This window comes from Ambystoma mexicanum, chromosome 3q, assembly GCF_040938575.1.
Source record: "Ambystoma mexicanum isolate Mex_15411 chromosome 3q, UKY_AmexF1_1, whole genome shotgun sequence".
Taxonomy (NCBI): Eukaryota; Metazoa; Chordata; class Amphibia; order Caudata; family Ambystomatidae; genus Ambystoma; species Ambystoma mexicanum.
In genome coordinates this window covers 1,069,988,942-1,070,016,527 of record NC_090926.1, presented here as the reverse complement: position 1 = coordinate 1,070,016,527, position 27,586 = coordinate 1,069,988,942, and the positions used below count along the sequence as shown (strand labels likewise).

Sequence of the window (27,586 nt, the reverse complement as noted above, 5' to 3'; positions counted from 1 at the left end):
GATTTCAACATTTGGAAGTATGTTCAGGTGAAATTCTGAAGAACACGAGACAGGGATCTCTCTAAATAGACTGGAAGGGTTCCCAATTTCCTGAGATTCATTGACTTTCGTTCATATAGCCTATAGTTTGAATTGGAAGTTATCGTGGCAATCCAGTAAGTGTCTTAAAGCTTATCCTTTACGACATAACGATTATCTCTAAGCAAGGAGAAGGGGGCTCCAAAATCATTCAGTAGAGCATTGCACTTGCTCACGTATTAGTTCATATGTGCAAAAGAGTTGTGGGGGAAACATGGATTAAGGGATTCAAACATAGAATTTGTTTCCCTTCCTCTTTTTTTCTACATAATTTTTTTGTGGGCGGAGCTTATTATCCAGAATGTGAACCTCTTGACAAGTGTCAAAGCCAGACATGTAATTTTTCATACATTATTCTCAAAGATTTCCTCCTCATGGCTGGGAGTTTCTTCCTGTTCTTTAGTTTAACTTTCTGCTCAGGTTAGGGCTGTGAATTAGACTTGAGCTTGGAAGCCTGAGTGTTTTTCAGCACCAACTTATTACCTTCCGTTAACAAAAACTCACACAAAGCTCTTGAAGTGCTGGGATGATTTTCCCAGTTATCGCAGTCATTTATCTCCTCTGCTTCCTGGGCAACAAGTAAATTGTCATGAGCCACTTGAGCTTGTTTGTGTATTTGATTGTCCAGCATTTCAATCGTTGATTCACTATCATATCAGCTGGAAGTATGAAGCTACTGTTCTACTGTTCTGCAAAAAAATTCAATTCACAGAATTTAACCAGAGTTGAGAACAATATGCAATGCTGTAAATGAACTGAGACCCTGCTTTATAGAATCTCTTAAGGATTCCAGCATACGACAAAGAGAATACTCGATCGCCAAAGAACTCACAGAAACATCATGGGACACAGAGGGGTCACAGAACATCGCAGGAGAGGCTGAGAGATGAGTGTTACAGCTCTGCACTACAGATGCCAAATAGGCTTTTGAAGAAGCGCCAGCTGGAGATTTAGAAGAGTTCAAAGTCTGCAGTCGAGTGCATGAGGTAAAATCCACAAGGCGGTCCAGCTCAGAAATCAGCAGTTCATCAGATTGACCATTTTCTCTATACGATAGACGACGAGCAGGGTGGGTTTTAGGAGACATGCAAATAGTCCCTGAATTCTCTGGGAGCAAAGGGCTGATTACTGGAAGAACAGCAATCAAACCTGTGGCTGGAGGCACTGAAGAGAAAAGAAGGTGAAACGACCAGGTGCTTACCTTCTCTAACACCATGCCACCACAGCAACTGCAATAACTTCACTTTGTGGCATGCGTCACTCATGCCCGTGAGTTATGTAGGCCCCTTCTCTACACCAACTGACACCAGGAAAAAGTAGAGCGACTTACTCCATGAGCTACGAAGCTTTCTCATCACAGTCCTAGAACAACTGCCCTTGGCAGTGCGCTTCCGCATGCCGTGGGTTATGGTGGGTCCTCCTCTTCACCAGCTGGCACCAAGGAGAAGTAGAGCAACTCACTTCACACGCTACAAAGCTTACTCCTCAGTCATGCAAAAACTGCACTTAAGACCCGAGGATGTTTTATACATTGAATTGTATGTAATGTATTAATGAATGTTAGTATTTTAAACATAATGGTTTATTAAATATAGTTCTTATAATGTTTTTATTGTATAGAGTGTTTAAGGTTCAATTGTAACCATATTAGACTTCAGTAATAAAACATTTAAAAAAGACAATGGAGTACTGGGAGCAGGGGACACACACACAGGCCAGGATTCAGGCCCCTACACTCCTGGACCCAAAGTACCACCCTCGAGCTGGGACTCTGCTGGGGCTCCCCAACTTCATTTTGTGGCCCCACGCTAAAAGAGAATGAAAAGAAGATGAGTGACAACACGTCCTTTAAACTTATGTTTAGAACCACATCATCAGGTTCAGATTGGGAGTCAGATGTTTTGTTTTGTAATACTTGGAAGGGAAAATATAGAGGATAGTTTGATTTTTGCAAAATAAAGTTAAGTCTTGTCATTAGAAGGCTTTACTAAAATTAATAAGAATAATTGATTTCCTTTAACACAACTGAGAGATTGACCTATCGTTTTTATGTTTCAATATTTTGATTTCAGTGGATTTTTTTTTTTAACAGCTGATTATATATGCATATTTTTGGGTTCTGGCGCATCCACCAAAATATCGCCAACACTATTACTACATATAAGAGAGATAGAGTAAAAGGGGAGCCAGAAAGCCGACTTTGTGGTTGGAAATGCTGTGACAAAATCCGCCAACACACTGAATATTATTTTTTGTTTTATTTAGCAGTGTCATATGGTTCAAATTAAACCTTAAACACTCATTAAAAGTGGAAAAGTACAATTCATTTATAACCATAAAATAATTAATCATTGAAGAACATTACTTCCAGGGAATAAAAGCCTTCCAAATAAATAATTCCTACATAAAATTCATGTTAATTCATGATTGAGTCTTTATTGTTATATTCAACTCACATTTATGCAATAGATTTTACGCCCAATCATGATAGCTAGGAACATTCGAGAGCGACTACTACACCACGTCTTTAGTTACATAGGCCATAAGTATTTGAAAGATTCCTTAACTGCATAAGATTATTGGTCTGCACTAGACTTCTTAGGCATAGACCCAACATATTGTTTTGTTAGGTCCCACTTAAAGCGCACTTACAGCACTGGGGTTGTCCCTGTTGGCAAATGTGTGCTGGAGGAATAGGAGAGAGATAAAGCCCAGTCAGCTGCGAAAGTTGCAGAGAACGAGAGGGAAGTAACAATAGGGAGAAGGTGGGCCTGTCCCTGTTAGCGGGGGTGGCTGCAAAGAATTGGCCAAGGAGGGAAGCAAGCTGCTCTGGTCTAGGGTGATCAGACGTCCCGGTTTTGCCAGCACGGTCCCAGTATTTGGTGCTTTGTCCCCCTTTCTCAAGATCATGTGTTCCCATTGGAAACTGCTGTGGTCCCGGTTTTTTTGTAGTAGGTCTTCATAGCTTTCAGGCAGGAATGCACAATCTCGCACAGAAGAAATGCTGCATTTTACAACGCGAGATGTTAAATGTTAATGTTAAAGGTATTTGTACCGCGCACCGTCACCAACGGAGTTGGTCCCCAGGCGCTCTGGCGGTTCTGCAAATGAGAAGTTTGGATGGGTTAGTAGGTGAAGCGGGAGTAGGATAGCGAGAGGAGTGGTGTTCTGTTGGCAGCTTCAAGTCGGTATACACCGGGTGCTGCGCTTCGGTGTGAGTATTGGATCAATGTCAGTCCCCGTGTGCCGTTGGTGTTGCTTATGTATTGTTGCAATGTTGTGAAGTGCGTGCGGGTTGTTGTGCGAGAGATGGTTGTGTGAGATTTTTGAGTGAGGTAAGTCTGCAGAAATGCTGAGTTTTTGTTAGTCGGTTGTAAGGAGGTTAACAGAAGTTCAGAAATCTGTCCGAGTGTGGCACTTGCTAATCCTCCCAATTTCATCAATGTGGGCAAAAGGGCTACGCCTGGCAGGGTTTGGTTTGTGTGGGGCGCTCCCTGTGCTGTTCTAACGTGTTTTGTAAGTGTTCTGATTGCTCCTCGCCGTTCTATTCTAGCCAGCTTTGTAGGTGTTCTAATGCTGATGGATTGATTAATGTGGCTGGGTGTCTATTCTCCTCCTAGGTGCTGGGGATGGTGTAGCGGACTCCTCTCAAACTTTCTATATAAATGCGTCTGCCGGTTTGGTTATGGTACGTCTGGGGGGGGGTGGGAACGGATGAGTCATTTAAGGCTTTCGTCTTGGTCTGATTATGTGATCAGTCTCATCTTGTGGCAATTTCCATGATATATTATGGTATGTCGTATGGTTGGTTCTTTGGTTTCAGTGTTTGTCCATTTGAGAGTGGCCGAGGTTGGCGTTATTTTCGTTGTTGTTTTAATGCGGTGGGCATTCTAGTGTGTCGCTGTTGTGGTAGTGATACTGTTAGTTATACATAAAATAATATAGATATACTATATAGATATAGTGTAGATAGTGTTAGTTTGTGATAAATTTATTATAATATGTGTTTCTTTGAACAGCAACACGTAAACCCCTTCTCCTCCAAACGCTACTGAAGTGTAGTGCCTTGACAGCCACTTTCAAGAGTTATTCCTACTTTTATGTTAGTTGCCGTGTCCCGTTTTTTTTCTTTTTAAATCTGGTCACCCTACTCTAGTCAGTATGGGAGAATGGGACTGGGAGACTTCCGAGGGGGGTGACGTTATTTTCCAGTCAGTGGAGAAATATGGCAGTGAATATATAGGGACAGGAATATACAGTATCGATCTTCTGGGAACGATAGTGATACACAGGGGAGAGTGGATGGAAACTGTTCCCGTCAGTACGGGGAAGCTGGGAAAGGGAGGGAACTAGAGGGAGGAGGGGGAACCCCTTCCGGCCAGTCGGGGGAAGTGAGGGATTTTCTGCAGGGAGAGAGCAATGTAGGTCGGAGAGTCGTCGTGGAATGTGGCGATGTCATGTCGCTGTTTCTTACTACAGAGACTGGCCCAGCGTGTTTAAGCGACATCAGCAAGAACCCCTCACACAGAACCAGCCCCCATGGCGCAACATCTGTCGCAGCTGGAAACACATCTGGTCACCAGCTTCTGATAAACAGAGCATGGAGCCATTACCGGCCGCGAGGCTCTTCACTCTTTGAAGGGCTTTTTTTAGGTACTCTTCAAACACAAAACAATGTAACCACGAGAGCCAGATTCGAATCACGAATCCAATCCAGCTTGGGTTCTCTCCCCACTGACCTGATCTTGCCGCTGCCTCCAGTCAGCCCAAGCGACTTCAGAGACGTCGTCTTCAGGGCGGCCTCCCCGCTCACCTGAAAGAGAGGAAGGAAGGTGCGCATATTAACACAGGTGAAAGGAGGGCGGCTGATTACAGGGAACGGTGCGGGAAACGAAGGAGGCGCTGGCAGCCACGCACAGTCTGCGGTAGATAGTGGCAGCCAAGTGGAGAGACTGCTGTGTGGCCCTGGGTGAAAGATATGCACAGGGCAAGGCCAGCAACGGCTGCTGCGGTAGGTGGTGGCAGCCAAGTACAGGCCAGACTAGCCACGTGCAGCCCAGTGTTACAGACATCTGTAGTGGCTAAAGATGGAAGCCAGCGACTGGCTGGAGGGTGGCAGTCATGTACAGGAGAGGGGCGAGTACCATAGCGGGAATATCCCCCCATTGACCGCCAACAACCTTGTTTTGACACAGCATAAAAACATGTTATTTGTATTCATAATAAACCACAGAAACCGTTGTAAAGTATTTGGACAAGGGGGGGGGGGGGGGGAGTAGAGTTTGACCCACCCCAGGGTGGGATGGCCAGAGGGGCAGCCCGCTATGTAGGCTGTCCCTCTAGCGCACCCTCCAGGGGCCAGTTAGCCTCTGACTGCAAGACCGTGTGTAAAGACATGTATGGGACACACTGCTGCAGCGGCCAGGGAGGAGGGTAGGGGCTCGGGGGTTAGACATATACAGGCCAGGGCAGAGAATGTTGTAGTAGCCAGGGATTTCGAAACAAAACCTGTAGATGTACATCAATTTAACAATTGTCCACTCAGAACCCATAGTAATGCTTTACATTTTTACGCAAGAACATTAATAAGAACAAAAACATCACTACAACCAATCCACGCTTTTTCTGTTGAAATATAGCACAACACTGAGGTGTCATGATTGGTGTTTGCATCTCATCTAAAAGGGCGGCTTTGACGAATCAACTTCCTGGGCACAAGTGGTTCAGCGGTGAATATAGGTTTCTAAACCATCAATCAGCCCCACACCTCTAGTACACCAGAAGGGATCCGAACAGATTGAAATAATAAGCAAATTATAAAACCTCCTTTTCCAATTTTGGTAACATGGACAGAACGGCAGGCTTATCTCCTAAAGGTCGTGGATCGTTGGTTAGTTACAACACAGAGAAAATACCAGTATTGCCCAATGATAAAAGGAGTGTCCAGTCAAAGTTGTTTTATAAAGATCTACTTTATTACTCACAAAAGATAATCTAACAACACTATGAAATACAAACCACCCTGTAAAGGAATGCAGAGGACAGATAGTTTCATTCTTGGGTTTAGCACAAACGTGGAAAAGGGACTTAGAATTTCTCTAGGGGACCTTCTTGTAAGGACCAGGGGGACAGAACCACAATGTACCTTGTGCTGTAGGTGTTCTTGATGCTCGACCGTGTCGAGTCGGCTTCAGGGTGCTTTGCAGGCTAGAGTTCAAGATGGGAGTCAGCTGCAGGTATCAGGCGGCAAGACGGTTCAGTGAGCAAAGCTGGACGAACAGGTGCAGGCCGGCGTGTACAGCAGTTCGGGGTCAGGAATCGTCAGTGCTGATTGTCAGTTCTGAAGCATTGGTCAAGACATCTCGGATGTCTTTAAGTGACTGTGGCTTGACAACAGTCGGCGTTGCAGTCAGTTGCAGATTGTAGAAGTCGACTGGCTAGAACAATTTTATTTAAAGGTGACGTCGGTATATGCTTGTCGATGCACTTCTCCCAGCTTCTTCACTGGGCTTGTGTGGTCCTTTAAGGCGGACTGCCCACAGCTGTGGAGTGTGTGGCAGACAGCTGGCTAGTCCTTGGTTGTAGGTTCAGAGCGTTCTGGCATTTCCAATCCAGGAAGCTTGCTGCAGAGCCTCGCAGGGCATGCTGTGTGCTGGATGGGTACCGGTTCTGGAACGGCTGGAGGGTCCGCTAGTTCTTTATCTCTCCCTGTTCCTTAGGCGAAGTTTAGGGGAGGGATCTTGCCTCCCTATTTGGATATCCTGGCCTTCCTTCACTGGCAGTATATGTAAGGCAGACTGTACCTTCAGCCAGGATCCAAGGTTGAGTTCTTCTTTCTTACTTTTTGTGAAGTCTTCAGATTTCCCAAAAGTGGGGCTCAGCCATCTTTTAAAACCAAGTGGGCCACAGTGATAGGTGTAGGGTAAGCCTACCTTAGTGAACCAATCCTGGAGTCCCTGCTAACAATCCTCTGCATGCGTGAGGTCATAACCAGAGTGCTTTGCAACAGGAAAGGTAAAGGGGTGAAAATAGGTGCACAGTGTGCCCTAGAACTAAAATGGCTGAACCCTTCTCTTTCTGTTGAAAGAGCTCGGGGCTCACTCCCTTGTGCTACTAAGTCCCACCCATCTTCCTGTATGTTGTGTTCAAAGAGTCTCTCAGGTTAATGATCCTTCCTGTGTGGTCCCTGTTAAAGCGGCAGGTCTCCATTGAAGCCGTGGCGAGACCGGACTTTCTGGCTCTTGCAAACCACATTCTCGTACCTTATGAATGGGGTCCACTTAGCGGGGTACTGTAAACAACAGACCCAGAAATGACAGTTCACTGTCATTGATACTGAGGGCAGGAGCAGGCTTCATATTGACACAGTTACATATCAAAGGTTGTTGGGTTTCCCGTCTCCTTTGTGAACCTCTGCAGCCAGGCCCCATTATAATTATAATTGGTTATTTATAATGCGCTTAATACCCAGAGGTATCTGAGCACGGACCCGCGGATCGAACCTGTGTTAATCCATGTCGTCTTGCTTCCAAAGCGGGCGCGTTGCCCCTGAGCTATCCTCCCAAGACAAGGGGCCTGTTTGAAGTACTCTCCCTCTATTTGTATGTTTATCACTGCCACCAGCTGCAGGGCCTAACAAAAGGGCAGGGCGGTCCCATGGAGCCTTTGTTAGTTAATCAGGCCGGCAATGGCAGGGGTAAGGTTGGTCCCGCCCCCTTTCCTGGAGATGACACTGTACTCCTTGCGGTCACATTCCAACTTAATATGATAGGGGCAGACTGCACCTGTAGGCTGTCCACGCCAGAGTGCACAGGTCTATATGCTTTTGTTGTGCTGTGAGTATAGGAAAATGTGTGTGGATTAGCCCCCACTATATTTTCCTGAGGTTGGTCTACCATCATTCCATTTAATTAAACATTTCAAAAAATCCCAGGCAACGTGGATGGTCGAACTCCTCACAGTGGCCTTTAATATCCTGGGTAAGAATCTAGCTGACAAGGGCTAGTCATCAGGATAAATAGAGTTTCAAATAAAGTCTGATGACTACCATTAGAGCAAGAGGCATGGGCATTTTTTAAAATATAAAACACGGGACGCACTCTAATAAAGCGTATTTCCTACAAGAATAGAGATGTGATGCAAATGTGGGGGGCAGTTTATGCATTGTAGGAATGAGCACGACTGGAGCATCTTTAAAATGACTAGACAGGCACAAATATGACAGTAAGAGCTCTTCTTATGTGCACCATACTAAATTGCGCTATATTAACTTCAGCCATAGGGGTACAATTATTGTTTTTTTTTTTTAAAGATTTTTATTTTGAAAACAAATAAACAATACAAACCAAACTTGCAGCATTATTTACAACAGACTCGTGAACATCAATTAACGCTCATTACTGCTCCCCAAATCCCTCCCCCCCTCAAGAGCTTGTTACATTCTCGTTCTGTATCTGCTGCGTGTGGCTGGGTATCGCTTCCTTCCGAAGCTGCAGAATCCACTACTGTGCCAAACAGTCCTGTTATTAACATTCTCCAAGCCATCAGGTTACCCACATCTTCTTCCCCGCACTTGCTACATGCCTCGTGCCACACCACTGTTTCAGCCTCCGCCCATTTTTGCAAGTCCCGCCACCATACCTCTACCCGTGGCTTGTGGCATTGCTTCCAGCCCATGGCAATCCTTCTTTTAGCAAGCACATATGCCAGGTCCCTCAGTTTCCCACGGTGTTTAGTATTCCGTGGTCTGGGAAACCCTCCCAACAGGCAGGCCCAGGCCGTGTCTATGTTGAGCATGACCCCTTTATCCTCTAGTTTCCGTGCCACTTCCCCCCAAAAAGCTTCAATCGGTGGGCAAGACCAGAACATGTGTGTCATATCAGCATCTTCTTCATCGCATTTTGGGCATGTTTGTCTTCCTGCGTTTGCAAACTTAGATATTCTCTTTGGGGTCATATAGGCTCTATGCGTTATGTATAACTGTATCTGCTGCAATCTAGCATTTCTGGACACCTTCTTGTGGTATCCTATAGCACGTTCCCACATTCCATCGGTCATCTGTGCACCCACCTCCGCTTCCCAGTTCAGCCTCAAATGAGTCAAATCCTTCCCCACCCGGGTCATCACCATCTCATACAGTCTAGAGATCTCGTGCCCTCCTTCTGATATGTCATATATTGTTCCCATTAGGACATCTGGCTCTTCCGCCAGTACAGTCTCTGGCCAGGTTTTGCGAATAGTCTGCACTAGCCTAAGATACGTGACATATTGGCCTCCATGCAAACCTGTCTTCTCCCAGTTCTTCGAAATCTTTAATAATCCCTTCTTGCCATATGTCTCCCAATGTGACCAGCCCAACCGATTCCCAATAGGTCCTGATTATTATCCTGAGTTGGTTGTCTCCCCTCGCTAAGGCGACTAGTGGCACCTCTGGGGAACACGGGCACGGGTTCTCCATCAGTTGGCATACTCTGTGCCACATCTTCCACCCAAGCAACAGCATACACGGGCGTTCTTTCATTTCGAGTCTAGGCACCCAGATAATCTCCTTTAGGTAAAACGGGGTGCAGTCCTGCCCAAACACCCTAGATTCAGGAGTTTCTTCATCATAGAGCCATTTGGTTACATATTGCAACTGACTAGCAACATAATAGGCCTCAAAATTCGGCATCTTAATGCCCCCTCTATCATGGAAGTTCTGTAGCTTCCATAGCGCCACTCTATTGCGAGTGCCGTGCCATAGAAAGTCCCTGCACATGCTATTCAGTTTGACAAAAAACTTTTTGGGTATCAAGTATGGTATGTTACTGAAGAGATGTAATAGCCTAGGCAGGACCACCATTTTGAGCATCGCCCCCCGTCCCATCATCGCCAGCGGCAGCTTCTCCCAAAACTTCATATTTGTTCGGATTTTTTTCACAGCCACCTCGGTGTTCTGCAAGTGTTCCCCCTCCACCGTATGATATAGATCTATTCCGAGGCAGCGGAAGGAATCAGCCGCCCAAGGTACGGACAACACTGGCAACCGTTCCAGAGGGGTTCCTATGTAGCTCCCCAATGGGAACATGCTCGATTTTTGGGGGTTTACCGCTATGCCGGACAGTTCTGCATACTTTTCCATGACCTCTAGAATATACTGAAGATTTTCTTCCGGATATTTCAAATACAGTAGCAAATCGTCAGCATACAAGGATATTAGGTGTTTCTCTCCCCCTACCTCAATACAGAACATGTCATTGTTGTCTGAGATACACTGCCAGGGGCTCTAGGGCTAGAATGTATAACATTGGGGACCAGGGGCACCCTTGTCTGGTGCCTCTACTGAGTTGCCACCTCTCAGATATCACCGATCCTGTGCGTACTCTGGCCAGTGGTTCACTGTACAATAATTTTTTCTGACCTAACATAACCCGGCCCCATCCCATATTCTTCCAGGGCCGCCAGCAACCATGGCCACCTCACTGAATCAAAAGCTTTGACTGCATCTAGGGACACCACCGCCATTTCCCCATCGCTCCTGTTTCCCTCTTCAATCACCCGGTGGAGTCGCCTGTGGTTGTGGGTTATATTTCTGTTGGGAACATAACCTGTCTGATCCGGGTGTATCAGTTTGCTGATAATCCTTCGCAGCCTATTGGCCAGGACCGCTGTCAAGATCTTGCTATCCTGGTTCAACATTGACAACGGCCTATAGGAGCCGCAGCTATGCCCTGGCTTGTTGGGCTTAGGGAGCGGCACAATTAGTGCTTCTCTGAGCGATTCCGGTAGCCGACCCCTCTCAAAAGACTCATTGAGCATCTCTAGCATAGGGGGGAGTACTTCCACTTTATATATTTTGTAAAACTCACCAGGGGATCCGTCCGTGCCCGGGGTCTTGCAAGTGGGCAGCTGCTTCACCATCTCCTCTAATTCCTCTAAGGTAATCCGTGCGTCCAGCTCCTCCCTTTCTTCATCACTAATCTTAGGTAATTCCATGTCTTTTAGTGTTTCCCTAATCTCCTCACAATTGTCCCCTCCTCTGTCCTCATATAATGTTCTATAATAGTCCAAGAATGCCTCGTTGACTCCTTCCTGGGTGTCAACCACCTCCCCGTCTTCTCTAGTTATTGTCCTAATCGGGGTCCTGGGGGTTTCGCTCTTATATAACCACGCCAGCAAGCGGCCAGTTTTATCCCCACCTGCATGTTGCCTCTCGACATACATCTTGTAGTTAAGGTTGCAGAGCCTTTCCCAAAGCTCTGCGCACCTCTGCTGCAACTCGAGTACAAGTTCGGCGTCCCCTCCCGCCCTGTTGCTTTTGCGCTCCAGTTTCTCTTCCGCTTCCTCTAGTTCCATTAGGACCCCACCCTGTAGGCCTTTTGACTTAGCAATAGCAGCATCCCGCAATACCACCTTAAAGGCTTCCCAGAGTGTGCACGCTGAATCTACGCTGCCTGTGTTTACCTCAAAGTACTGTGAGATCGCATCCCTGATATCTTCTATGAAGACTGGGTCTCGAAGCGCCTCCGCCCGGAGGCACCATGTCGGTATCCGCGCCCTGGGGCGGCAGTGCTGCCAGGTCAGCACCAGAGGCGAGTGGTCCGACAGGACCCTCGCTCTATATTCTATTTGGGTGGTCTCTATCATCACATCTGGCGTGGCAAAAAAGTAATCCAGCCTCGTGTGCAGGTGCTGCAGAGCTGAGTAGTGTGAGTATTGTGTTTCATTAGGGTGTTTCAGTCTCCAAACATCCGCCAGCCCAAAGTCATCTAGTAATGTCTGCAATACCCTGGCCGCTGGAGTGGGCCTATTAATCTTCCCATCAGATCTGTCTGCCTTGGGGTTGAGCACACAGTTGAAATCCCCTCCCCAGATAACCGCTCCTCCCATACACGCGCCCAGATGAGTACATAGGGTTCTAAAGTACGTCGCAGTGTTCTGGTTGGGAGCATACATATTTATAATGCACACTTCTCTATTCTCTACCAAAGCCCTTAATATGACCAACCTCCCCTCCGTGTCCACCACCTCTTGTGTAAGTTGGAGCGGAACGTGCGGTGCCACCCAGACCAGCACTCCCTTAGCGTAGGCAGAGTACGGAGAGCCCACTACAGTACCTCTCCACTTCTTCCCCACCAGTTCCAATTTTTGCTGGGTCAAATGTGTTTCCTGCAACAACGCGATATCAATCTTCTGTCTTTTTAAGTACACCATGACTTTGTTTCTTTTTAAGTAACTGTTAAGTCCCCTGACATTCCATGTTACGATCTTAAGGTCTCCCATGGCTCATGAGTGTCTTCTTGTCTTCCATGTAGCAACTCCCCTTTGCCCACGTGATACAGAATCAGCCCTCCATCTTTGCTCTTAGCTTCTCGTACCAGCTCAAACTCGCCATAACTATGTACACGGCAAATCCCCAACTTCCCTTCCCTCCCCCCACCCGTCCCTTCCCCAACATCACACACTCCAACTGCTGCCCAGCTCCATTCTCGGAACTCAGGCACCCCCACATCTAGCCCTGCAAGCACCAAAAAATGCACAGAGCTCAGTAGGGTGAAATCGCCCTAATGGCCACTTAACTAAAACTGTTGTGGGGTAGAGAGAACCGATCTGGAAGGCTCCTGTTAATTCAACATTAACTACAGTGCTTATAACATATAGTGCAATAGTCTGACCTTCTCTACTGAAGGCTGCGCAAGCGACTATATTCAAGTCCCGCGTGCCGCGCCATCTTGTGGCACCTTCTTCGTGCATCACTTATCTCTTCCGTGCTCTTTCTCCGTCCGAACTTCTGACTCCTGGGGACATCCTTGCGCATCAAGCCATCCCATGGCATCCTCCGGCGTCTCAAAAAACAAAGTTTTGTGTTTATGAATGACTTTCAGTTTTGCCTGATACAGTAACATATTTGTGGCCCGCCTCTCTCAATCTCCGCTTTACCGTCCCAAAGTTCATGCGGCTACGCTGCACAGACAGGTTGTAGTCCGGGTAGGCCGCGATGTTTGCCGCTCCTCGTGTGATCGTTCCTCCCTTACGAAAGTGTTCCAATATCCTCTCCCGATCTCGATAATTAAGAATTTTGGCTATCACCGGCCTAGGCGGGTTCCCCGGCGGCGGCCTCCTTGTTAGAGCTCTATGTGCCCTTTCCACTGCAAATCCTTGGGATAGGGCTCCTCCGGGTATCTCTTGCAATAGCATGGATTCAATGAATTCTGTGGGATCGTGGCCCTCCAATCCCTCCGGCAGGCCCACGATACGGATGTTGTTTCGTCGGGCTCGTCCTTCCGCCTCCTCCGCTCTGCTCTCCAAGTTGCCCACTCTTTGTATCAGGGCATGCAATTCGGCCTTATGGGAGGCGCAATCCGCAGTATTCGGGCTAACTTCCTTCTCAAGGGACTCCGTGCGCTCCGCCAAGGCTCTGACATCCTGTCGGAGTAGATTAACGTCCTCCTGCACCTCTCCAACCTTGAGGTCCAGTGCCGTTTTCAGTTCAGTGATGGCTAGTTCGAGTTTAGATTCCCAGGCCGCCCTTAGGTCCGCAATCGCAGCTAGGACTTCTTGGATAGCGCCCGAAGTCGTCATGCTGCTTGCAGGCGGCTTGTCCCTGCTCTTGGTATTGTCTTGACCCGGGGACGTCTTAGCGAAGTCGTCTAGGTGGGCTGTTTCGCCTTCGGCCTCACCGTTCTATTCGACATGACCCAGAGGACCTGTATTTTGCACAAGTGACAAATGTGCACTCAGTACGCCCCTTTCGCTAGGTCACCGTGCGGCCTGCTTCTTCCTTTGTTCCGGACATTGGTCGGCCATTTTGTGTCGTCTTTCGTCTCCGGCGCGCCTTATCTTTTCCGCACCAATCTCTGCCGCCGTTCCTCCTGCACCATCCAGAAGTTCACCACACGTGGCCCAATCATTCACACACCGACATGTGTATTTTCAGCGGTCGTCGGCCCATCATCACGCACTTTTTTGCCCGGATCATTACAGGATCTCGGGAGCTCCTCCAGATCACGTCCTCCTACACGTCCTCCTACATGGCCCTCGTAGCCACGCCCGGTACAATTATTGTTGATATATCTTAAGAGCTATATGGAACAATTAATTAAAACAGAAGAAAATAGAGACCAGTCATTATATTGATGAATTTCAAATTACTGTGTTGGTTTTCATGGTTTGTGCATTTGGGGTAGATGTGGTCAGTTTGGATTAAAGACGGGTGCCACCACTCCTTAGTCTGTGGGGAGCAAATGACTGATATGAAATGTCCATAAATTACTTTTGTTACAATTTGATATAAATATTAAGAGGAGGTTAAATGTATATTTTTCAATATTTATTTGGAGAAATCCATATCGTCATGATGAAGATGAGACCTCGTTTGTGTACCAATGAAGACATCATTAATCAAAAATAGCAATTACTAGTAGGCTGCAGGAAGGAACAAGTTACTTAACTGTAACTCCTGTACTCCAGTCTGGGTATCTTTAATGGATTAACATGCTCATGAATATACCCTGTCGTCAGGCTGGGAATCGTCAGTAATATTAAGGAAGTTTAGCTTTAAAGCTTAAAAAAACTGCTTGTCTCTTATATAGCCTATTGCTGTCACTTTGGGTCATACTGCCCCAGCCAATGGCACTAGACCTCCTTAGCTCCACCCCTCGTGGCTATCTTCAGATTTGGAAGCACATGTAATGTGGCAGTAGAAACCAAGGGGTAGGAGGGTGTTAATCTATGAAAGGTATCCATGTTGGAGAACAGGAGTTACAGGTAAGTAACTTGTCCCTTCTTCAGAATGGGATCTTTCATGGATTCACATGCTCATGAATACAAAGATACAGCAGTATATATAGGTCACAACCGATGGGAGGCGGTAGGCGGTACAGTTCTACAGAAGCAACAGCACCCACCTCTGGAACACTCACCTCAAACAAATAGATTGCTAAGCACTGCTTGCCCGACACAGGACACCTCCCTGGAATCTGTGTCAACGGAGTAGAATCTTGTGAAGGTGTAGGTAGACCTATGCGTAGCAGCCCTACATATGCCCAGCAATGCACACCAGACAGGAACGCCGTCGCAGTGATCAGTCTGGTGGAATGGGCTCTTGGACAGCAGGCAGTGGTTGGTTTGCCAACTGGTGACAGTGCGTGATGCAACCGGAGAGCCACCTGGAGATGGTAGCCTTGGACAAGGCCTTCCCATGGTTCACAGGACAAAGGTTGGCGAAAAGTTGAGATCTCTTCCAGAAAATCTTCATGCGTGCCACATGAACTTCAGAGCACGTGCCACATCCAGCGAGTGCAGAGTCCTTTCAGCCGGCGATGAAGGCGTCGAAATAACACCTTGTCCACGCACACCTTCACGGGATTCTATTGTGTAGACAGGGATTCCAGAGAAGAGTCCATGGGCGGCCAAGCAGTGCTACGCAACCTGTTTGATTGAAGGTGACACTTGTGAGGAGGTAAAAGTAATTGCTTCTGTTGAGCCTTGCCACTTCCCGTGGTTGTGTATGATGTGCTGCTATAGCAGAATTCAAATCCCGCTCATGGTCACGCCTGTCCACTCCAAGCTTACAAGCCTTATGCAACACCGTCTCGCTCCACTTCTACAAAATGCCAATGAAAGACAATCTGCCATCATCTCTAAACTAAAACGCTTACCGCCACCTCCCACTCGCCTGCAGTCCTCCGCCCAAACCCCCCACAATCGCAATTTTCTTTCAACTCATGCTCTCCCATCACACATCAAGAATTCCTCTCGCTTGTAGCAATCAGCTGCCCGTCAGGCTCCCCTGAAGACCTGTGACCACCCTAAAGAAAATACTAACCTCCATCTGTGCAGGAAATGGCGCACGGGAAATCCTCAATCACTCACATCTAGATCTTTCCCGAAAGCCCTAAAAACATCCTACACAAAACGCATTCTCAAAAAACAAACTCTTGACCCACTTCTCCCCCAAAACTACTGTCCTATCTCCAATGCACGTTTTATCGCCAAACCTATTGACCGTGCAGCTTACAAACAGCTTGGCCAATTTGCCGAAGCCAACAACCTCCTAGACCCAGTGCAATCAGGCTTCAGACCACTAAGGGGAACAGAATCTTCCGTAGTCTTTATCTGGGACGACCTAAAAAGAACAGCCGGCACAGACGGCTTCGCGGTTCTCATCCTGCTAGACCTCTCTGCAGCCTTCAGTACAATTGATCACCTGATTCTATTAGACTACAAACACTAGGAATTAAAAGCACAGCCCTCTCGTGGATCTCAGCCTTTATCTCTAACCGGTCGCAAATCCTGCACCTCGACCAGTTCACCTCCATATCACAACCAATATGTAAAGGTGTTCCCCAAGGAGCGACCACATCACCCCTAATCTTCAACTTCTACATAAAACCCATTCCCGCAATCATCCCCTCGTATAACCTTACCTGCTACAGCTGCACGATGATACCCAGATCATCCTCAAAATCCCAAATTCCAAAGGCTCTGGCAGCCCGGACCTGTCATCGTGCCTCTCTGACATTGACCACTGGATGACGACCAACCACCTCATTCTCAACCCTGGGAAAACTGAAATCCTAGACTGCGGGAAAACAGCGCTCCTCCACCAACCAATCCCATGGCCCAAACTACTAGGACAGAAACGCATTGTAGGCGGACATAACGGGGGAAGCTGTGTCAGAGGCAATGAGATCACTTGCCTCAAGCCAAACACCAGGAAGTGATGGTCTCCCCCCGGGAGTTCTATAAGACATATGAGGCTGTTCTGACGCTGGTACTGCTCGAGGTGTTCAAAGAGGTGTACACCAAAGGGGTGCTACCAGAATCAATGAGAGAAACCTTGGTCATACCAATACCTAAACCTGGGAAACCAATGGATGAATGTGATTCCTACCGCCCATTGGCAATGCTGAATTACGATGTTGAGATCCTGACCACGATATTAGCTAAGCGCCCAAGTAAAATAAAGGGGGGATTAATACACAGCGATCAAAACTGTTTCATACAGGGGTGCAGCAAAGCGTTGAACCGGCGCAGACTGCAACTTATCCTTACACAGACAGCTGGATCCCAGGCAAAATATGCTATACTTTCCCTGAACTCAACAAAAGCGTTCAATTCCATATATTGGGAATGGCTGCTGGCGACACTGAAAGAGTTTGGCTTCGGGGGAAAATGTATTCGATGGGTACAAATACTGTACACGGACCCAAGAGCTAGGGTAAAAACCGGGAGGATGGTGTCATCGATCTGGGACATAAAACGGGGGACTAGACGAGGCTGCCCGCTATCCCCAATGCTGTATGTGCTTGGCCTTGAGCCGATAGCAATATACTTTAGGAAGCAATACCTGGATGCTTGTATCTGGGTCGGAGGAGTGGGTCACTTGCTGTCGCTCTACGCGGACGACGTATTACTATACGTGAGAGATCCGCATATAAATGTCCCAGTGATCCTAGATATACTGGATAATTATGCGAAAGTGTCAGGAATCAGCTTCAGCAGAACCAAATCCTGCATATTCCCGATAACTGGGCTACGGGGGAAGAGTATAGCTGAACTACCAGTGGTGGGACTTAGTTGGGAGCTGGACTCGTTCAAGTACATAGGGGTAAACATAAGACACACCAGAACAGACGCACAAACTTAACTTGGCAATGATGGTGAAGGGTATAAAGAAATCAATGAAATTATGGTCTAAACTGCCGCTATCGCTGCTGGGAAGGGTAGCCATCACCAAAATGATCATTCTGCTGCGATTCCTGTATTACTTCAATAATGTGCAATGTTATGTCAGGGCGTTCTTTTTCCACACACTGGAAGCGCTTCTCCGAGAATTCTTGTGGGGCACGGCCCAACACATACGCTCGCTCACAATACTATATCTGCCATACGAAAAAGGGAGGGGTGAAACTCCCGAACCTTGAAAGGTATTCCTTGGCAGCCTAGCTAAGCCATTTGATTAAATGGCTGGCGGACGAACACACCTTAGAAACTGAACTGCTGCAACAACTAGTAGCTCCCATCAAACTAAAAGAAGTGCTATGGGTAACGCAAGGAGGCCTACAACATACCCCATACATGATAGTGCTGGGAAGGAAGATATGGAAGAGAGCATTAGCCTTACTGAAACTCGCACACCCCTATTCAACGGAGTTGCCGATAGTAGCGGATCCATGCAAAGGCAGCACAGACATGGTGGTAGCAAGAAAGTGGGAAAGATGGGGAATATACACATGGGGAGATGTATACGAAGATGGGGTCTTCAGGGAGTTTGACTCACTGCGGGAGAGGGAGGAGGTGCCGGGTGGGCAGTTTCTCTGGTACCAAAGAATCTGAATAGCGGCCAAAGACAAGTGGGAGAGTTGGCCAGAGGCCCCGCTGTTAACCCTGATGCATAACCTGAGTGATGGCTGGCGGCCGGTGTTAAGGCTATATAGCATGTTAATAGATATAGCCAACCCTAAAGGTACAACACTGAAAGAGCAATGGGAAAGAGACTTGGGTGCAGAGATAACAGACGGAATGGGAGAGGGTAATGGGGTACCCCAAAGAAGTATCCAAACCATTGCTTCAAGCTAATACAACTGAACGTGTTATACAGCACATACATGACCCCACACAGGATTTCCACGTTCAATAAAGATACAAGTCCACCATGCCCATGGTGTGCGAGCAGAGATGCAAACCTAATACACGTGTTCTGGGGATGTGTGCGTAGGTTCTGGGTGCGCATAGAGCAGGCCTGCAGGGAAGCGGGGATAACAAGATATGAGTGGTCACCAAAAGAATGCTTGCTGGGAACATACCCCAGAATCAGTAAACAAACATGGGATTACATTTATGGACATGGCTTGCATATTGGCCAAGAGGACTATTGCCATGGCCTGGAAATCTGCTGGGGGGCCACAATATGTAAAATGGCGCAGGGAGTTTGAACGTTGGGCTGAGGCAGAAACCAAAGTTGGATGGTAGGGGCTAATAGATCAGAGCCCGATAGTAACGATAAGCTTGAGGCCTGGAAAACGCTGGTCTGGAACATGTTCCACCCATCCTATGACAAACCCCCCCCTGAACATATCCGTTAAGACAAGAGACACTCATTGTTTGACTGGGCGGTCACCCCAATGCACCCAACCAGACAGTAACCATCCTGAAATCTCAGGGTGGAAAGGTAAAACTGAACCCCGGACCAAGAATTGTTCGCTCCAACCGATAATACTGGCGCACAGTAAACACATGTAGGAAACTGTTTATTGTTAATTGTTCAATGCATTAACACAGTACATGATGAGGTGGATATGCAAAATTGAAACGCTTGGTTTACTTCTATAAATGCCAATAAAAACATGTTAAAATTAAAACTAACCAGCTTCTTTCCTGTTAATTGTAGTGCTCTAATTGGCTGGTATTGGGCGATCTGTTTTTTTAAATAAAGAGCGGTAGTGCTATATATGCATTTATGGGCAAGTGATACCGTTTTGAAGAGGATTCTATCATAAATGGCCAGCCAGTGTAGATTTTTTCATTGCTGAGTAACATTTTTGCAGAGGGTTATCAGGGAAACTCTCAATACCCGAGCTACTCTGGGAGATGGGACAGCTACCCTTTCCGGGAGCAGCAAAGGTCTGAATCCAGACCCCCTACCAACCACCAACCAGCAAGGATGTCTCAACTGGAGTGCCAGGTCCAACATTTGACACAAGACCGGGGTCGTATGTTGAGGGCTCACCAGAGTCGAGCCCTCAAATGGAAATTGCTGCCCAGAACAGCTCAACACCCGGGTCTGGTGCCCCGGAGCAATGACAGGAAGAAACCCCTGACAACCAACAGGTTCCAGAGGAGGGGATCCACGGGGGAAGGGAGATGCTAAGCCCTAGAGGAAGCTTACTTTCTCACCAGAGCAAAACCCCTGGAAACTTCTGAAACTGAACACAAATCTCCTACCCCTGAAAAACTGGAACCTAGGGAACAGAGGGTAAGTAGGAGAAATCAAGAGCAAAAGAGAAACCACTTTGTGGAGGAAGTCCGCCTCGTCCCGTGTGAAGGGGAAGAATCCCTTAAGGATTCAGAGAAGAAAATCTTCTCTTTCAGGGATGGAGGGATCCCTCCCAAGGAAGAATGGGTCCCAAAAGACCCCGACGTAGACTGGGTAAGTATGGAGACTGACCCAGAACAACCAACTCTTGAACCCCAACAATGTCTCCCCGATGCTGCTGAAGGCAATGAGGTACCCTCCCCCAAACAGGTTCGGGTAACTGTCTACAAGAAAAGGGGGACAGCAAAGAATCAGAGGAAAAAGAGGACTTCCCAATCCCAGAGATATATGGGTGTAAAATGTTCTTTACAGCTTCCCGGACTCTGACACAGAAAACTGTCCAAGATCAAACAGTGCCGGAGTTCAATATAAAAATATTAACTGCCAAGCTGGCACAAAATGCACATTTTCTTTGTCCCCTGAGGAGAGAGAAGGAAGATTTTATTCCTCCGTCAAGGTAGTGTCAATGTACATTATCAGCGCTGGTGGATACCGGATCCCAAGCCTTCCTCCTGTCCAAAAAGGCGTTTCACCAAATAAATTCAGGAAGGGGGGAGGGTCACCAAATTCCCCTCACAACTCTTCCTGGACATCTCCAAAACTTTGATGAGAATGATATTTCCATCGAAGAGACTGCAGATCTGCAGATCAAAATTGGGCGACATAGGGTGAAACACCAGGTGATAGTCGTCACTCCAGAGGGCACATCTTGTCTATTGGGGTTGACCTCCTTCAGAGGTCATCACTCAGACTTACAGGCCAATCAAATTAAAACAAAGTACAAATTATGTGAGTTTAAATGGCACATGCCACATGATTGCACAACGGTCCAACCAAATAGAATTTCACTTTAGGAACAATCAAGTCCCAGACATCACTGTCATCTCTGCAGGAGAATGAACTGGTGATGGGAACCCTTCTCCATTTTTGAAAATTAACCTTCCTCCCAGTTTAAAGTGGCATGCCACACTGGAAGAAAATACTCTGAAAATTTATACCAATCCACAATCAGTAGATAAAAGATGAAAAACCATCTCAAAGTTTGACCGACATCCTGAGAGAGGGTGAACAGCTGTTTTTCCCCATTAAAGTAAATGGCGGGGGGGAGGCTGTTCTCGCCACAGTATGCTTGAATAACGGAAGAAGCTTCATCAGCGAAGCATTATTCAGGAAACTCCCTGGAGATCAGACCACTCCCACATTTAGGTTGATTGATAAATGGGAAATGGGCCTGGAAACTCCAAATTCCAAACATCTCCTGCCTAGCAGGTGCATACTAAAAAAATTACATTGGCGACAAAAGCATAGAACATAATTGTTGGGTTGTAATAGATGTCCCCTCCGCCTTTTACTTACGCAGTGACATTCTAAATCGATTTGCAATTAATTTGGACCCAATTAATTACAAAGCCTGGTCCCGACTGGGGTGGGGGGGTTGTGTGTAACCCCATGGGCTTTGACAATACTGAGAAAGCATTTTCGTCAGCTCAATTGCTGCCGTATGCGGTTGAAGATCAAATGGGAGAAGAGGTTACCATCCCAGGACAGGTATGGAAATTTACTATTCCCCTAAAAATTGAATTATCACCTCAAACAGCAAGGTTTGCATTTACATCAGACACCCCTAGTTGACCTAGAACATGACAACATTCGAATATTGGTGGATATTCGAAGTATCACTCTGGGCGCAGACACCTTTTTTGCGATGGCGGTTGATGCCCAACATTCTATTGACGTAGGTAATGAGATCACGGGACCAATTCCAAATGACTGTTACAATTTTGACGATGATATCCCTCTGGAAAAGATTTTCACCCGGCAAGGAGGGGAATTTCTTGGTGTACTCCTCCTGCCCTTATGGTCGGGAAGAGGTAACCTGTGACATCAGGAAGGATGAGGTGGTATTTCAAGTCAACAGTGACAACCTCCCATCCTTGAAACCTCATGTCCAAGCCAACACCATAACAAGAGATCTCTCCATCCAACTGGAGGATATTGCCGAAAATTGTCAAACCTGAGGTCTTTCCAGGCTTTAACCAGATGCTCAAAAAACGAATCAATCTTGTTGATGCCTGTGAAATCGAGGAACAAAAGCAGAAGCTGAAACAGGTGTTTTTGGATTTTCACAGCACAGAGATACATTCAACCTCCATACCTACACACCCTGAGATGGCTCCCGTATTTGTGAAGTAATACCAGTTGCCTCTCGCGTCTATGGAGTCACTCACAGAGATTATTAAAAATGTAGAATCCCGTGGGATAATTTGTCCAGTCCACAGTACCTTTAACAACCCGGTACTGGGTATACTAAAACCAAATGCCCAATGGAGACTTTGCCCAGACCTAAGGGAGTTAAATAAATGGGTCCACATGTCAAGATGGCCTCTTCCCTACATCGATCAGGGACTGGCTCCGATCCAAGGGTCAAAGGTGTATACCGCCATTGACCTGTCCAACGGATACTGGACATTACCCATGAGTAGGGAAGACCAGTACAAGTTTGTCTTTACCTTCGGGGGCAGCAATACACATGGACGAAAACCTCCTTTGGATACATAAACTGGCAACAACTTTAACACCTTCCTACATAAGGCCATGCCCGACTTGGGTGAAAGAGGAAACCTAGCCTATGTAGATGATATCTTGACCAAGAGCTCAACTGTGGAGGAACACATAGCTGAAATACGCTATGTTCTGGCCCAGTTGCAGAAAGCCGAAGCAAAACTGTCAGAAGACACAGTGGTGTAAGAGCCGCGTGATCTTCTTGGGGCATGAAATCCCCCCTCAGGGTCTCAGTCCCCAAGCAAAAAAGGTAGAAGCATTATTGAAATTAATAGACCCTACTACTCTACCTGAACTAAGAAACCTTCTTGGGCTCACAAATTATAGTAGAAAGTTCATAGAGGACTAGGCAGAGGTCACGCGACCCTTGGTCCATTTATTAAAGGCTAGTGTGAAGTGGGGTCCACAGCCATATGAGGCAGTAAAACAACTAAAGAGAAGCCTTTCTCAAGCGTCTTGTTTGGCTTTACCCATAAAGAACAAGGAATTCCTCTTGGAGACAGGGTTCTCAAATACTTGCCTAACGGCAGTATTATACCAAAAGCACAACAAGGTCAACAAAGTAATCTCATACGTGAGCAAGACTTTGTCCTATGTATTGAAAAAAGTCAAAGATTGCGAAAAGGCACTCCTGGCAACGGTGGGGGTGTTGAAGAATTACCAGCCGTTCATCCAGGGGGGAGCACATCATCGTTGAGACTCCTCCAAGCCCTTGCAATATCTCCAAAGTGACCGAATCCGAACAGGGAACTTGAGTAATTCCAGAATTACTTCCTGGATTCTGTCCATGCAAGGCTTTCCTGTGGCGGTCAGATATGGCCAGAACAAGAAGTGTCCCCTAGCGCAAGGTTTGGCTGACTTGCATGACTGTGCTCAAGAAAACTGTCTTGAGGACAAAAGTCTAAAGACCAAACACAACATGAAGGCGTACCTTACTTCCCCGCACATAGTCTATGAGGAAGATGCGTGCCAGGGAAAACCCGCAGTTTATGTGGCTGGATGCTTCTACCATGTTGATAATCTCGGGGGAAAAGAACTAGTGGCTGGCGTTGGCAATTCCTGGGTGATTGATGCCCTAGAGCCCTCTGCTGGGTACAAAATAGGTCCCAGAATTAGTCAGGTGGCAGAGTTGATGGCAGGACATCAAGCCATTCTCACTGCCGTGCAACACCAACTCAAATAACTGGTCATAATCATGGATTCAGATTATGTCAGGAATGGGTTCATGGAGCACCGGATTAATTGGAAAAATTGAGGCATGCTGTGTGCGAATAATAAACTGCTCAAGCATGGGAAAATAATCCATGCAATTGATGATCTGGTCACCTCTAACGAGATGACCATCTATTGGTAAAAGATTACTCCAAAATAGAGGAACCAGACAAAATTGGATATGGCTTGGCTGACCAGTTGGCCAAAACCAGAGCCATCCACTGGGGCCTCATAGAAACCGAATCCCTGTTGGGGGAAATCCGGGTCGCAGCTGTCACCAGGTCCCAAACAAATGCCCAAAATGAACTCTCAACTGCCCAGTGGAGTAAAAAAAATGTTTTAAAAAAAAACAGATGCTGCTTTGATAACAGCACAAAAAGAGGACCCGATTATTGGGACATTGTATCGACATACTGAAGACCCTGTGAATTTTCCTCTGACAGAATCCGATTATATCGGGAAAGAGGATCTCTGGGTGTTAATGAAGTTTTCCAAAATGTTTCCTGAATCCAAGACGGTTTGTTGGATACGGAGATCCATATCTGGATGTGACCAGTGTGTGGTACCTACCTTCTTCCGAAGCCTGATGTTAAGTCACGCCCAGGACATGGCCACGGCCACTGCCTGTCATAATGGGTTTCATACAACTTTAGAAATCTTGCGAGAGGTTGCATACTGGCCACACATGGGTCCGGACCTCGACCTATACTTGAAGGGGTGTCTTGTGTGTGCTCAGTTTCAACCAACTTCCCTCACACACAGAGCTCCCCTAGAGAAAAGGCGAATGGCACTGCGTTGGTCGGATTTGCAAGTCGATTTCATCGGGCCAGTGATTCACTCCTTTAGAGGAAACAAGTACATGTTGACTGTGACACGCTTGTTTACCAAATGGATGGAATGTCTTCCAGCCCAAAATTGCAAGGCAGAAACAGCTGCCTCCCAATGATCAATCACATCTCTCGTTTCCGCTTCCCCAAAGGATTGAGTCGGACCAGGAAGTCATTTTACCGGTGAGGTGGTGACAAAGATGTGGAAGATACTCAGGGTAAAGAGAAAACTCCACATTGCCTACCACCCAGCCTCGAGCAGGGGAGTTAAGAGGTACAATAAAATGATTGTGGGCATCTTGAAGAAGTTTGTGGTGGACTCTGGACATAGTTGGAACATCCGATTACCGCTTGTCATGATGGCCAACAAGTCTACACCATCTTCTGCGACAAAAAATGTCACCATTCAGGCTCATGACTGGACGAAAAATGGTGCTACCTCAGCATCTGCTCTACATAACTCAAGAGCAGACCCTGATCAACGTGTCCACAGCCCAAGAGTACATTGAGAATTTACGGAAACACCTTCAGCAAGCTTTTGCTTAGGCTCAGCGGAAAAGTCGGCAGAGGGGATCAAAACCCACTACGACTTAAAGACCACCAAGAAAGAGTATGAAGTACTGGACAGGGTTTACATGTACAATTTCCAAAGGAACCAGCCCAAAGAGCGGAGGTTCCTCCCCTCCTGGTGCAGCGCTTTTGAAATGGTCGATAAAATATCACCTGTCGCTTATAAGATCTGCATCCCTAAAGGAGAACGGACGGAAGAGAAATGGGTTCATGTCAATCAGTTGAAAAGCTGTCATCCCAGACGGAAATTGCGACTGATTGATGAACCCACTGAGGGTAGAGCCCAGGAACCATCTGAAGAATAAAGGTAAAGAATGGGAACCCGGATGGAGGAAATCACACATTCACACGGAGTAAAACCACTTATACTTATCAGGAATGTACCAAAAGAAACTATCAGGTTGGAAATTGTGTATGTCACATTAAATGTAATGTATAACTGGTTGTTTTGTTGTCAATTCGCACGTCGATCATACCGGGGAAATGAGTACTGTGTGAAATGCTTAACTTCTCTTTTACTCTCAGCGGTTTTAATAACTCCTTGCCTCTACAGCCCGAAGGTGGAGCTACCGGAAAGGGAGGGGTCCAGGACCAAAACCCAAAATCTGAAAATAGTTCAGTGTAGACCCAAGCACCACTCCCTCAGGACAGGGAAAAGAGCAGATGTGCTCCAACAGAAATCCCTGGAATGAACCCAGGTCACAAGGAAACAGAAACCCCACTCTCTCTTTGCTCTTGTCTCTGTCTCACTGGAATGAAAGAGCCAGGAGGGGGGATGTGTGGGGTGAAATATAGCTCCTGAAGGCCAGAAATAAAGAGCCCAGAGTGATTTGTAAAAGCCCATTGAAATCTAAGGCCAGCACAGAAATGGTCATGTCAGACATGAGGCCTATTGAACCCAAAACAGGTCTACGGAAAGAAAGTGGGCTTGAATTTCAAAAGCGCGAAGATATGCGCAATACATTTCAGCAAGGAAAAGAAAGCCATGTGACTGACAATGCCCTTTTACTCAATCCATGGAGAGCTGCACTTTTACTTAAAGATACAGAAGTGCGTACATTATCTTCAATGTAATACCAGATGGTGCTCCAGTCATCGAAACTGAAATCAAGCTCCTTGCATTTTTCAAGAAATAAAAGACTTTCCTTTTTGTTTTTCCCTCATCCAAATGACAGTATGCAGAGTAAAATGCTCACTAGACATTCAAAGTTTGAACATGGGTTTCTCATATAACTGCCCTATACATATAGACAATCCAGAAGTGATACATGTATTTTGAAACTGTGAAATTAAAGAAACATAGTAAACATGGATAAGGCCCGGGTGCCTTATAAGATGTCATGTAAATTGCATTCTGTGTGATTTTAAAAGGGCATTGTCAATCATCAATCAGGGCCATTCATTAAAAATATAGAAAGAAATACACTGCTTAGATGTAAACCATGGTAAGGATTGATAAGGCCACACCTGTTCTTTCAGCAGAAATGACCTTGCGGTCACAATTCCCATAAAATGGCCATTAAAGTTGCTATCAGGGCCTCACAGGCCTTGAAGGGGGAGGCGGGCATAACTATGAGCCATCCTCTGCTTGGTCACATGCTAAGGGTAATGCAACTTAAGAGAACAAAGGAAAAGGCTGCAGTTGAATGAATACGAAAATACATATTGCATGAAATGGGCAGCATAGATGCCACAACGGTCATTCCAGACTTTTATTAAAGGTGACAGTAACCCCCTTTGTACCATGCTGAAACGATTTTTGTGTGATAAACATAACTAAAGTTATTAATGAAAACGTTATTTGGGCCTTCCCTTGATTCCGAGAGATTTGAAAGTTAGTGTGAGGGCGAAGGAAATAAGTAACATAAGAACTATGAAGTGGCATATTTTTCACTGATACAGCTGCTGGTTAAATGAAGAAAAAACGTATCTCTGCATAGGAAGGGCGTGCTGACTTAAGATTAGCCTCATCTAATTTGCCTAAAAATGTAGTTCTTAAAAATATATTCATACATGTAAAGATTTGAAAAATTAGGGTACTTGCCATGTTGATAGATTTTAAACATGCTGTGCCCACTGTCAAATTGGGATGACAAAGCTTTCTCCTCCCGCAACTGTCCTAAACTCAATCCCCTGATCTCCTTGTCCTATTAGCACAAAGGTGGGAGGTGGGTAGAGAAAACCAACCAATCCCTTTCGCAGGGATGATTTATTTATTTCTATAGCGCCAAAAACCTGCAGGTAGTGGGATGCTGACATGAACACAAAATAGACAAACATAAGAACGGACAAGAGAAACTAAAGTATCCTAGAAGGATCG

The 27,586-nt window shown here is 46.4% G+C and overlaps 1 protein-coding gene across 1 annotated transcript in view; it reads right to left on the bottom strand.

Moving 5' to 3' along the window:
* The window catches only part of ASPSCR1 (ASPSCR1 tether for SLC2A4, UBX domain containing), a 1,532,603-nt gene that overhangs the window by 927,344 nt on the left and 577,673 nt on the right, over positions 1-27,586 (bottom strand). Inside the window, exon 6 of the mRNA XM_069655312.1 lies at positions 4,818-4,891. Coding sequence (XP_069511413.1) covers positions 4,818-4,891 — 74 coding nt within the window. The remainder of the gene's footprint in view (positions 1-4,817; positions 4,892-27,586) is intronic.